We start from the raw sequence: 13,774 nt of genomic DNA, 5'->3' as shown, positions 1-13,774 counted from the left end.
GGAGGGGAGAAGGTGCGGCAACGTCCCTGAACAACCCTGCCTGGGAGTACTGTGAGCTCCACGTGGCTGGTGGCAGGCCTCAGTCATCAGGGCAGAAGGCAGAGAAGCAAGATGGCAAAAAAACAACAGTTGATTTTTACCAGCCGCGGTTGCAAAACCAAGGCTGAGCCACAGCCCCCATCCCTCAACCCAGAGGGCCCCTACCCTCATACCCTCCGAGACAGAATGCCGCGGAGCCCCTGAGGAAACTGAGCAAACGCTACCGAAACTGTTGCTAACACTGATAGGAACTGAGACTGAGGGTAGGGAGCGTGATTAAACATCTATAAGGAAAAAAAGACATTCTTAAGACTTTATTTAAAGCAGAGATCCAAGAGGCTTAGATGCCACCTACTGGAAACCAAAAGAAGAATACCTTCTTTGCAACAAGCTAGGGACCATTGTATAATAAATCTGCTTTCTGGAAAAAAAAATCAGAATACACTTCCATTAATGGCCAGGTGGAGAAATGGTCCATTAAACACTGTGAACAACCAAGGTGACAAGGCATCTCAGAAAGAAATAGAAAAATCTACAGAAAATAAGCTTACGGACATAGAAATATGCGACTTAAATGGCAGAGAATTCAGGATAGTACTTCTGAAAAAAAATCAATGAGATCTGACACAAATAATATCAACAATTTCAGGAACTGAAAAAACAACTAGGTGAGCAGAATGAATTCTTTAGCAAGGAGATTGAAACCCTCAAAAAGAACCGAATAGACCTCTGGAGATAAAGAACACACTGCAAGAGTTGAAAAATGAAATAACAAGCTTGGGAAATAGAGTCGACTAAATGGAGGGAAGGATCAGTGATATCGAAGACAGAAATCTAGAAATAAATCAGAAGGAAGAAGAGAAAAACTGAAGAATGAAAAATAATGAATGAGAAATACCAGACCTAGCTGATACCATCAGGAGAAGAAACTTAAGAATAATGGGAATTCTCTAAGGGGAGGAAAAGGAGCAAGTATTAGAAAGCATTTTCAGACAAATAGTTAACAAGAATTTCCTAAATCTAAGGAATGAGCTGGAGCTTGAAACTCAAGAAGTCAATAAAAAAGACAGAGCCTTCAGTCTCTTGTTGGTAAAGATGACAGGAGGGATCTGTGTTATTAACTGTCCATGGCCCCAACCTCATCACTGACTTCAGATGTCCTCCACAGACCTGGAAAACATCCTGAGTCCTTTGGGAATAACCGGCCTCTCCCAGACACCCCACTTGTTCTACTCGTTCTTTCTGGGTCTGAGGCTGAGAGGAAGGAAATCAGATTTGGGGGTCAGACAGGACCCACCTCCAGTTGTCACCACTGCTGACCATCTCTGTACTCTCAAGACAGGCAAGTCACTTTATCCCTTGGAGCCTTGTTTCATCTATAAAATGGGGGTGTTTATGGCCCTTTTGTCATTGGGTCTTTATGAGGCTAGAATTTCAAAACTCAAAGCCAAAAAAGCATTTAGCATTGTTCTTAACACAAGGTCAGTATTGTAATTGGTACTTAGTGAACACTGATTGATTGTTTCCTGCTTCACCTACTGGGAGGTACCCAGTATCCCCCAACTCCAGAGCTTTTGCAGCTGTTATAACCCCAAACACCAGGAGGCAAAGGGAATCACAAGTCCTCAGTCCTCCCCTCCTCTGCTGCTTCAGGGCTAAATACAAGTCTCCCTTGGCCTTTGGTCCTCAGCCACAGCCTTCAGCTAACCTGGGACCAGTCCGCCTCTAGGAATCCGTACAGGTCCGTTGCTTTTGCTCCCCGACCCCTTGTGCAGGAGCCAAGCAGGTCTAAACTTACCAACCCTCTATGCTGGGAGTGCTATATGGAATGTCCTTTCACATTCCAGCTCCTCTGTCCCCCTCCTGTCCACTACTGTTAACTCTAGTCATATTCAAAGCTGGTGCAATTATGAAGCTCTTTCGTGTCCTCTGGCTCCCATCTAGATCTCTCAGAATAAAAGCCTAAATCCTGAAAATGGCCTGCAAGGCCCCACAGGAGCTGATTCTCCAGATCCTCCACTGCCCGCTGACTTCATCGTCTACTACTCTCCCCCTCACTCATTCCATTCCAGTCATATCCGCCTCCCTCCTGCCAAATACACTCCCATTCCAGGGCCTTTGCACCTGCTGTTCCCTCAGTTTGGAATGCTCTTCCCCAGATAGCTGCAAAGTGTCCCCCTGACTTTCTTTAGGCTTCTGCTTTTCTACCTCACATGAAGCTGCACACCCTTATGCCTGGCATCCACTGATCTCTTCATTTATTTTCTCTGTAGTGCTTCTTAACAACTGACTTGGATACTTAATTGCCTATTTGTTTATCGTCTTCTCCCCTATTGTTCATCAGAAAGTAGTTTCCATGATGTCAGGGTAGAGTTTGTTCAGTGTCATATCCTGAGCAGCAGAAACAGCATCTGGCATGTAGCAGGTGTTGGATAAATATTTGTTGAATGAACAAATTCCTGAACAAACCCATGACCTCATTTGTTCCTCACAAGAGCCCATTTGACAGATGAAAAATCTAATGCCCAAGGTCTTATCCACAGTTACACAGAGGAGAAAAGACTAAGCTAGTTCCAGAGTCTCAGCCTCAGGCTCTCCTTCACTCCATACATGGCACATTCCTCTGCTGGCCAGCAATTTTCATACCATCAGGATTTCCCCTGACCTTTAGCTTGAGAGGAAATGATATCGCAACTGGAAGAATACCCAGAGGGCTGGTAGCTGGCAGCGAAGGCCCCGGCAGCTGCAGGGAGTGTGTGAGTGGATTCCGAGTTGGCTAGAAAGACATCAGAACAAGCAGGATGAAGGCATACAAAAATGTCAGCATGCGTCTGGTCCACCGCCAATGTCAGAGTCAAAGACGGGAAGAAGAAGTAGTCGGCATGTCAGGAGTTGGGATGCGGGACCACAGGGCTGTCTCCGCTGGTTGTCTGGGGCCAGGGCATGGGGTTCTGTGTTTGGGACTCTTCCTAGCTATGGGGCACGGGAACAATCATCGGGCTCTGACCAGGAGACTGTCCTGAACCCTCAGCTTTCTTTGTGGACTGGGCAACCCTGGGTTGATTATTTTGTTCTCAGTTTTCTCCTCTGTAAAATGGGGTGACACTCCATCTGCCACAGAGTGTTCTAATCAGGGTCAAAGCAGATATGGGAAAACAGTTTTGTAAGCTGCAAATTTCTAAACAAAAGCAAGAAATAATTTTGCATTAGGGAATCGATTGTCCTGTAGTTGCTTCAGTGTGGATTCAGATGTATAATAGTCTCTCATGGACACAGACTTTGTCCTCAAATCTGTTTCCTGGTGTCACTATCCACCCAGTTGCTCAAACCTCACATGTAGGAGTCATTGGTGGCCCCTCTTGGTTCCTCCTACCTTACCCATCAGCCTCTCTTGTTGCTCTGCCTCCAGCTATATTCCTAATATGACAGGTCCCCAACATCTCCATTGCACTGTTCAGCCTACCCCACTACTGTCTATTGCCTGGACCATCACAAGGCTTTCTCTTTTTCTTGCCAGAGGGATCTTGGTAAAACAAATAAAAACACGTCCCTCTGTCCCTCTTTTGCTTTAAACCCTGTGGTTCTGGCCTCCCTCTCTGCCCTCATCCCCTCTGGTCACTGTGGTCAGCCCCTCCACAGGGCAAGCCCATTCCTGATCCACGTTCTTTTCCCATCCTGCCTCCTGCTGGGGATTCACTGGCCCAGATCTCTATGTGGTCGACTCCTTAGGATCTTTCAAGTTTCAGCCTGCATATCACCTCTCTGGAAGGGCCTTCTCCGATCACCTGCTAAGCAGCTGTTCCAATCACGCTGTACCACATACTGAATTTGATATGGTCTTTCTTCCTGGAGTAAAGCACATAACCTGAACCTGTAATGATCTTATTTCTTTATTTTCTTACCTGCTGTTTGTTGTCCAGCCACCCATTTAGAATGTACGCACCTATCTGTCTTGTTCACTGCTAGATCCCCAGTGCTGGAAATGTACCTGGGGTCTAATAATAGTTGATGATCGACCACATTCTTGGTGGGGACAGATATAAAGCTGGCTTATAAATCATGGTAAATGAATACATGCATCACTGGCCTTGACTGAGGCTGTGTCTGCAGAGTCTTATTTACAAAGTAAATAGAGCAATTTCTAAAAGGAGAGTCACCTCAAAGAAGAAACCAGAACTCCAGTACAGCAGTAAGTGACGACATCATGCGTTTAGAAGCAGCATGGATGACACCTCTCTGCATTCCACAGCAGGGGGACTCCAGAACAGCAGCAGAGAAAGTGTCCTGTTTGCATTTGGGCTTTCTTATGGAGGTGTGGGTGAGGAAGCTGACTTTGTATATTTGACTCCAAGTGTCCTTGAGCTGACTAAGGAGAGTAATACTTGTATAATTTGTGAATTATCTGCATGTTTATAAAAAAGCAGGTTCTTTTTTTGCCCCAGTGTCTAGAACAGGGGCAAGTGAACAAATCTCTACTGACCCACTGGGGATTCTGATCATCCCCCCGGTGACCAGATTGGCTCCCTCATCTGTCAGTGCTGGTGCAAAGAAGGCCGATGGGTCCTCACGTTTCTTTTCTTCTTCCTTTCTTCAGGTGGGCTTGGAGAGCAGTCATTGGAGAGCTGGCTGAATGCTACAGCCGTGAATGCCAGCAGTGAGGACGCTAAAAAGGGTAATGTGAGGCCCCACCAGGCCTTCGGGTGCTTTTTTTTAAACTGTGGTAAATTTCACATAATGTAAAATTTACCATTTTATTGTGTGCAATTTAGCGGCATTACGTACATTCACAGTGTTGTGCAGCCATCATCTAACTAGTTCCAGAACATTTTCATCACCTCCAGAGGAGACCCCCTCCCACCCATTAAGCAGTCATTCCTTACTTACTCCTCCCCCACACCCTGGCTTTGGGACCTGCTATTATACCTTTAATCTTAGTGGACTGAGAAGCACTGAAGTCTGTGGGCATAAGGGAGTGTGTCCTTTCATTGAGTGGGGTGGGCTGGCTGCCAAAGAAAGGGATAGAAGGGTGGCATTTGGTTGCTCAGGGACTGTATGCTTTTCAGTTAAACTCTACAGTATGTACTTGACTTTTCTCTCTAGCACTTGGCTTGTGAGTTGAAATCCCCAAGGGCTAAGAGGAGGGCAGATGAAGCTTGGGGATCTAGGGGCCTGACAGAACAAGTAGGCAGGAGAGGCGAGGAAGGAAAATAAAGCTGGGGTGGGGCCTGGGAAGGAGGGCATAGGCTAGAGATTCCTTGGGCTGTTGGGAGAGGGGGCAGGTAGCTGTCATTGGGCACGGCCACCTGTTAGCACGTGCCTGCCTGGAAGTACCACCACCTCCTATCTGCCCAGCAACACTCAGCCATGCTCATGCTCTCCCAGTTCCAAGAGATTCTAGCCTGGATATTATGGGGAGGCATCTCACTGGAAGCATCTCGCTTTTGGAGATGCTTTTCCTCTTCAGAAGCTGTGCTGGAGGAGAGAGGCTACTAAGCTTCTGTCCCACCTGCATTCTGCAGGAATCGGGCCCCACTGCCGGCAATGGCGTTTCTTCTACATAAAAATAACACAGAGCAAAAGGAATAACTTTTAGATACCAGAATCTTGTGTTTCAGGCATGACTGTGTAGAGATGAAATAGAAATCATTATTTGCTTTATTTTATGCGTTTGCTTTAATGTTGTTTTATATTTTGCACATACACATGCATATGCATAATTTCACACAATGCGTATATATATAATTCACATGAATGCATAAATGCAATGATACAATCACATATTTTTTATGTTGTCTTTTTTTTCCTTTTTCCTTTAATTTGGCTACCTCTTTCACTTCTTTTTTCTACATATCACCCCTCCCTCCTTTCCCAGGTAATGCATACTAATGATTTTGTATGCATGCCTCATATATTCACATATATTAACATATACATTTATGTAGAGATATACAATATACATATATAAACACGTATTAACATATATATAACTATAAAAAATGGGATTTTTAAAAATGGGATTGTATTTGATACATGTTTTTTTACATATCATGCTTTTCTTATTCACCAATACTTTCTGAGAAACCCCTCTAGGACATTTGTTATAACTTCATTCTTTTGAATAGTTGCAAAATATTCCTGGTATGAATGGACCATAATTTATTCAATCCTTCCTTTATCAATTAATATTCACTTTAAGTTTTTGCCATCATGAACAATGGCTGCAATAAAATTCCTGAACATAGGAGACCCTTACGTACTTACTGTTTTTAATAAATGTAGCTAGAATACATTTCAAAAGGTGTAAGTATTCACATTTCCATAGCAACTTACAAATGCGACCCTCTCATATCCTTTCTAGCACGAAGTATTATTAGTATTTTTAATATGGTAAACAGTAGCTTATTATTACTTGATTTGTGTTTCTCTGACTGCTGGTAACTTTGAACATCTTTTTCTACCTTTGCCAGTGATTTGGTTGTGCGCTTCTGTGACTCGCCTCTTCCTCTCCTTTCCTAATTTTTTTTACTGGGTTTCTGAACCTTCTCTTATCCCTTTGACCTCTTTTAGAAAGAGGTAGGTTCTTTAGCTCCCACTCCCCACCACCAGCATTTGACAAATGTGCATTTGTTTCTCAGTCATACAGTTTGTTTCTGGGACCATGTGCAAGACTCCCTTTAAAATCTGTATTTATCACTTTGCTTATTCAAAGGTATTTTGACTTATGTCAGGCTCCCCAGAGATCTGGTGACTCAGTGGCACTTCATTTCGCCACAGATGACCAGCACTTACTGGTAAAAATGGAGCCTAGGGTGTGGGAATGAAACCAGAGGGGGTTTGCCATATTACACTGCAGTGACGTAGATGCCAAACCATTTTTTTCCTTCCTGATTTAAGTGATTTACTCTTGCATAAAAACTACCCCCAAGCTTAGTGACTTCAAACAGTGGTTTGTTATCTTTCATGATGCTGTGATTTAACATTGGCTGGAGTCACTTACATTCATCTAGAAGCTGGGCTGTGCCGGAAGGTTCAAAAAAACTTTAGTCACAACCCTGGTGCTTCAGTGTGCCTCCATGTGGATCCTCTCTCCACCTGGACTTTCCCCACTTAGTTGTCTAACCTGAGGTGTTTTTACAGCGTGACAGCTGTTTTCCCAGAGGGAGGAAGCAGAAGCCACCAGTCCTCTAAAGGCCTGGACTCAGAGCTATCAGAATGTTACTTCTGCCATGTTCCTTGTGGTCACAAGACAAGGGCCAGCTCAAGTTCAAGGTGAAGAAAATATATTCTACTCCTTAGTGTGATAAATGGCAGGGGCTCGCAGGGATGAGAGAAGTTGCTGGTGGCCATACTTGGAGACCCTCTAACACATTTCTTCATTGCCTCTTACTTGCTCACCAGTGATAGACATTGTCAGAGTTTTTAACATTTACTAGTTTGTTGGGTATAAAATGACTCAACTAAATAAACTTGGATAGTCAGACTTACTTGGGTTTATATCCCAGCGCAGGCACTATTAGCTATGACTATGGAAAAGTTATCTAACTTCTCACATGAACTTTGGAGAGAATTAGAAATAATGTTTATGTCAGGTGCATACCCAGGTGTCTGTTATGTAAAAGGTGCCCCATGAATGTAGGTCCTCCACTTCTTCCTCTCTCCCTCCACTTCCACCTCCAAGAATTATATTATTTAGTATTGAAAGTGCATCATCCACCTCTGGACTGGGATCCCACCCCTGTTACCAGCTGCACAGAAACAAAATTAAGGACGGCAGGAAGGAATATGGTTTCTGCAGCCCATTAAAATTCTGCCTCTGGTGGGGTTGTGCATAGTACCCACACTGCAACAAGACACCTTCTTGGGTTTTTTAAGGAGGATAATGACAGCACTCCCCCACCTACCATGCCCCACTCTCCTAAAGCTGGCTAAATCCATAGTCTGCAGACCCTCAAATGACCTTGGTTTGTCTGAAGAAGATAATGTCAAAGTTAGGCCAATCCTGCACTCCATATTACAGCAGCAGGTGAGCAAGTCGTTAAGCATCCAGGGCAGTCCTGAGGGGGAAGGAGACCCCAAAGATGAGGGGAGGGCAGGCTGTTCTCGCCTGTTCCTCCTGCCTTCCCATCTGTCCATCCCTCCAGGAGCCTATCAGGCATCAACGTGGGTGCTTCTTGTTTTGTTTAAGTTAAAGATAAGTTGTGTCAATCTCAGATCCCCCTTTAATCACAACCCGCCCTCTTTCTACCACCCCTAGAAAAAGAGACCGCCCAAGCAGGAGAAAGGGTCTGAGGGAAGCCCCCGGCTGGCTCTCCAGCTTCAGTGGCCGCTTTATTTCCGGGCATTATGTGGTTCCCCTCAGGCCTGACCGTGGGGATTTGTGCTTCCAGCCCTAGGGAGGGCTGGGGGGCTCAGAGAATTGCTCGCTCAGCATCCCCCTGGCAGGCTATTTGGTCTGGGGAGCCTCCCTCCCCTGGAGATGGGAGCTAGGCATGCATTTTGGGGCTGATAATAATAGGATTAATGAAATGGAGTATGTAACTGCTCTATGAATGAAGCTGTGACTGTTTTGCTAGAGCCTGATTTCCAGAACCATATTCATGAAAAAGAATGGACTTTTAACTTCCAGTAGCAGTCCCTAAGCCCTAAGGGCTTTTTGCTGAAGCAAATAATAGAATCTGGTTGCACCATAGAACAGGGATCCCACAAAGTTGGGCACAAAGCACCACTCAGTGCTGAACCCCTGAATGCCACTGTCAGTGTATTTGGGTGTAAAGGATGAGCCTAACTTTAGGCATTATTTCTAGCCTGTCCCCAAATGCAGACCTTGATAGTCATTAGTGCAGCGCAGATTGAGCCCTTACCATGGCAGGTGTTTGACATTCATTACGTGGTTCAATGCCCACCACTGTACAGCAAGAATGAAAGCTCAGGGGAGAGTGGCTTGTCCAAGGCCACGTGGGTAGCAAATGACAGTGTTTATCCTGAACCTAAATCCTCCTGACCCCAAACCCCTCACTCTTAACTTTTGGGCTATATCAGTGGTTCTCGAACTTATTTTTGCTTTTGAATAACCTGGGGAGCTTTAAAAACTACAGATGCCTTGACTCCACACTGGGCCAAACTGAGTCTCAATCTCGGGGCAGAGGGGTGGACACCAGAATTTTTTAAAAGCTCCCCAGTTGATTCAAGTGTGCGGCTAGGTTTGATAACCGCTTATGCAGGATAATCCACAGTTCCGTTCAGTGAGGGGCTGCTATTCAGTCTTTCGGGATTGCGGCCGCCCAGGCCAGGTGCAGATCTGCCCATCACCCATGGGGTGGGTGTTATGCAGCTGGGTGGACTGTCAGGGTGTTTACTTCTAGTGTGGGAGTGATCAGTTGACTAATTGAAAATTCGAAGTTCCTTGCTTGAGAAGGCTGGGTCAGGCCTGGTTCTGTTTATGACATGGCTGTGCCTTCGGCTGGAAATAGAACATTGAATAGTTACAGCAGCTCTGCTTTTTCAGAGAGGACATTCCCAGAGCCAGAGAATTTAAATGGACTTTATCCCCCAGCCCACCCCACCCCCAGCATATTAAATCCTTTCAGACGCCCCTGAGCTCCTCTTCAAATGCAGAACTCTTGGCCATAATAAATAATTACATCCTTCTATTTGAACTCTGATTCCAGATAGTAGTAATCCAAGAAAATCCAATAATGACAGTTGCATTAAGATCCTTCTTCCAGGCTGAGCAGAACATCTGTTTAGACATATTTTTAATCGGCAAATGCTTCCTGTGTTGAGTCCTTGGCAAATTAAATTTCTCACTGGACCGATGGGGAAGCTGTCATTCAATAACCCATCTCTGAAAATTACACCCTGGTCTCTTTCCAGGTGCACTTAAGATTTTCCCATGCTGACTTGGCTGCATACTGGCCCTAACAGTACTGGGTCACGTGTACATATAACACAGCTTGTCTGAGAAACAGGTTATGTCTTAGTGTTAGTCCCTCGAAAAGGGAAGTATTTTTGTCCATTCTCCAAAGGAGAGTTGGAGACAGAGGAAAATTAAGAGACTTGTTGAAAACCATATGGGAAATGAATAACAAACCTCCACTTGCTACTTTGCTGCTTGCGATTACTTAAGATGTGATGATGCTGAGTTTAAACATTAAGGGCTTCAAGGCTGCCAACATTTTGAAGAGGTTTCCGCCACAGGACTGTTTGGACTTTTGGGTGTTTATTTTTAGAATAACTCATCCATTCCTAAATTAATTCATTCAAAATACAAAATTCCTGAATGCTTACCACCAATCAGGCAATGTGCTGGGTGTGATAGAGTGTGAACAATCCAGCCCCAGTTCCTGACTCCATAGAGCTTCCAGTCTACTGGGACAACTCATATTTGAAATCCGTACTTGGATGGGAGACCACCTAGGGATACCAGGTGCTATAGTCGTTAAAAAAATATACATATATAAATGAAATCTGGATGCGATTTGTCATCTGGGGCTGGCATGGCAAATTAGAATATCTGTAGAGGCCACGCGGGTAATGCCAATGGGTGAAGCGGGCTGGGTGGGACAATGTGGAGTAGGAGAGAGGGTCCAGCAACTGGGAAGACATGTGCCCTCACTATCGGGAGTAGGTGCTATTTAACTCCGGTGGGCTATAAATGACAGAAGATGGACCCATCATTGCAGATCTTTCTGTTTTTAAAGAAAACCAGGAAATCTGGATTCTTATGTGAAATCTCCTGATTTTTAAAAGTTGGCTTCTTAAAGTGAGAATTTAAAAAAAAAACCACAAAGTGGGCCAAAAGTGTCCAGGCCAAACAAAACACATCTGTGGGTTGGGTTTATCCCAGAAGCTGCAAGTGGATGACTTCTGATCTAGAAATACTAGCAGCAAAACAATTATTTTCAGGTTTAAAAATGTAGTACATGCCAACTTTCTAGTTCTGGCAATATGATCAGTTGAATGAGTAAGGACCCCTTATACAAACACAGACTGCTGAAAAAAAGCAGCCCTCTACCTCACATTAAAAATACAGGGCTAAGCTCCTGGGAAGGAAAGGGAAACCACTATGATCAGAAGAGAACAGGGAATGTGAACACATAGAACTAAGCTTTAGATGGTGGCAGGCAGGACTGTGTGGAGGGCGTCGAAACTGTTCTAGGATTTGGGGGACAGGAGGCCGGTGTTTGTCCATGTAACAACTATATAAGTCCTGGAGATGTGGCCTTGGCCCCATGAAATGGAGACAAGAAATGGAGTGAGATCTTGAAGAAAATAAACACCCTCAAAGAGCTTCTTATTCATTAAAAAAAAAAAAAGACTAGAAAACTCTGCCCAGTGGCTGAGAGGAGTAGCAAGAAATCTTGCTCTCTTTCCTAGGCTCTAAGTGGGGGAAAAATATCTTCTATGAGAAACTGAATTTCAAAGTCTGTTCCTTATATAGGTAAAATTGCTCAAATTATATTTCCTATATATGGAAACCCTAAACTTAGAAATTAACACAAAAAATTGATCTAGGAGCCGTAGAATACCAAGAGCCCAAAAAATGAAAACCAGGGTCACACTTATGATTGAGAGTATGAGACTCCTGTAGAAAGGGATAACCTCCCCTAAAAATGAACTTTAAATAAAAACATTAGAAACACAAAAAGTTAATCCATGAAGGAGAATCAGCAGAGACAATAAATTGGAGAATTAGTACTCCAAAATGTAGAAATAATAGAACAATCTAAAAGGAGATTAAATAAGTATACATAAAATGATTAAAGAGCCAATGAAGAATTTGACACTCTAGTGTGAGTAAAATAAAGCAATAAAGAAAAGAACTGAAAAATTCAGAAGCCACTAAATAGGGCTTCTAGAAATGATAGCTATATTTATTGGCACTGGAATGGGATAAATATTATGTTGAGCACTACTGAATAGAGAATTACTGAAATAGAAAATTAGAAAGGAAAAATAAAACTTTTCTTATTTCCAAATGATGTGTTTGTTTTTGTAGGTCAGAAGTAATCTACAACAAACAAAGAAACAAACAAAAACTCCTAGAACTATTAAGTGAATTTAGCAAGATGTCAGAATATAAGACCAAAACACAAAAATTGCTTATATTTCTATATACTCACAATGAACATGCAGAGACCAACATTAAAAACAATATTATTTATAATCACTCAAAGAAAATGAAATACTTAGATGTACACTGAAAAAAAAGTATACAGTGTTTGTGTACAGTCATGCTCCTGACAACAATGTTTCAGTCAATGACGGGCCACGTGTACCATAGTGGTATACCATATAGCCTAGGTGTGTAGTAGGCTATACCATCTAAGTTTGTGTAAGTGCACTCTGATGTTCACATAATGATAAAATTGCCTAACAACATAGTCTCAGAATGCATCCCCATCATTAAGTGGTGCATGACTTTACTGAATATTACACAATGCTGATGAAAGAAGTCAAGAAAGATCTACCTAAATGGAGAGACGTCCATGTCCATGGATTGGAAGACTTAGATAGTAAAGATGCCAATTCTCTCCAAACTGATCTATAGGTTTAATATAATGCCTATCAAAATCCCAGCATGGTTTTGTTGGCATAGAGAAGTTTATTCTAACATTTATATGGAAAGACACATAAAATTTTATATGGCAACAGCTGAAACAATCATGAGAAAGAAGTCTAAAGTGGGAGTAATCACTCTACCTGATATTAAGGCTTACAATATAACTACAGTAATCAATATAGCGTCATATTAGCAGAAGGATAAACACATAGATCAGTGGAACAGAATAGAGAACCCAGAAATCAACCCAGTTACTGTATGACCCAGCAACTCTACTGCTGAGTATTTATCTCGGAGAAATAAAAACATATCTTCACACAGACTTCTGTATGTGAACGTTCATAATCATAACAGCTTTATTTGAATTAGCAGGAAACAACTCAGATGTCCTTCAACAGGTGAATGGTTTAACAAACTGTAGTACGTACATATAATGGAATACTACTCAGCAGTAAAAAAGAACTATTGATACAGGCAACAACTTGCATGAGTCACCAGGGAATTGCACTAAGTGAGAAAAGCCAATTCCCAAAGGTTATGTACTGTAGGATTCCATTCTTATAAATATTATTCAAATGACAAAGTTTTCCAAATGGAGAAGAAATCACTGGTTGAGAGTTTAGGGATGGGTAGGAGGAGAGGGGAAGGGAGGTGGATGTGGTTATGGCAACATGAAGGACCCTTATGGTATTGGAACTATTCAGTATCCTGAATGTGGTAGTGGATACGCAAACCTATACATGTGATAAAAATGTATCAAACTAGACACACACACACACACACACGCATGCACGCACACAAAGAAGTATGCATAATGCTGGGGAAAGTTGAATGAGATCAGTGGATTGTATTAATGTTTGTATCCTCATTGTGATATTGTACTATAGTTTTTTAAAATGTGACTTTTTGGGGAAACCAAGTAAAGGATACACAAAATATCTCTGTATTAGTTCTTACAACTGCAGTGAATCTACAATTATCCTAATAAAAAATTCTATTTACAAAAACTATTTCATATACATAAAAAAAAACCCTAAACCTCGACATTATGACCATTCTAAGGCTTGTTTTATTGTTTGTTGTGAGAAGTGTAATTTACTCAAAGAATAACACCTGTTGAATGACTCATTAAAAAATAATTACACAAAAAAGATTGAAAATAAATGGATACAA

General features: G+C 42.6%; 1 protein-coding gene across 1 annotated transcript in view; it reads left to right on the top strand.

Moving 5' to 3' along the window:
• TLL2 (tolloid like 2) overlaps positions 1-13,774 on the top strand; it is a 127,410-nt gene that overhangs the window by 55,550 nt on the left and 58,086 nt on the right. Inside the window, exon 3 of the mRNA XM_011374039.2 lies at positions 4,634-4,711. Coding sequence (XP_011372341.1) covers positions 4,634-4,711 — 78 coding nt within the window. The remainder of the gene's footprint in view (positions 1-4,633; positions 4,712-13,774) is intronic.

The sequence above is a fragment of the Pteropus vampyrus genome, unplaced genomic scaffold (assembly GCF_000151845.1).
Source record: "Pteropus vampyrus isolate Shadow unplaced genomic scaffold, Pvam_2.0 Scaffold238, whole genome shotgun sequence".
In the NCBI taxonomy this organism is placed as follows: domain Eukaryota; kingdom Metazoa; phylum Chordata; class Mammalia; order Chiroptera; family Pteropodidae; genus Pteropus; species Pteropus vampyrus.
Note: the sequence above shows the minus strand (reverse complement) of the source record. Positions and strands in the feature narration are given on the sequence as shown.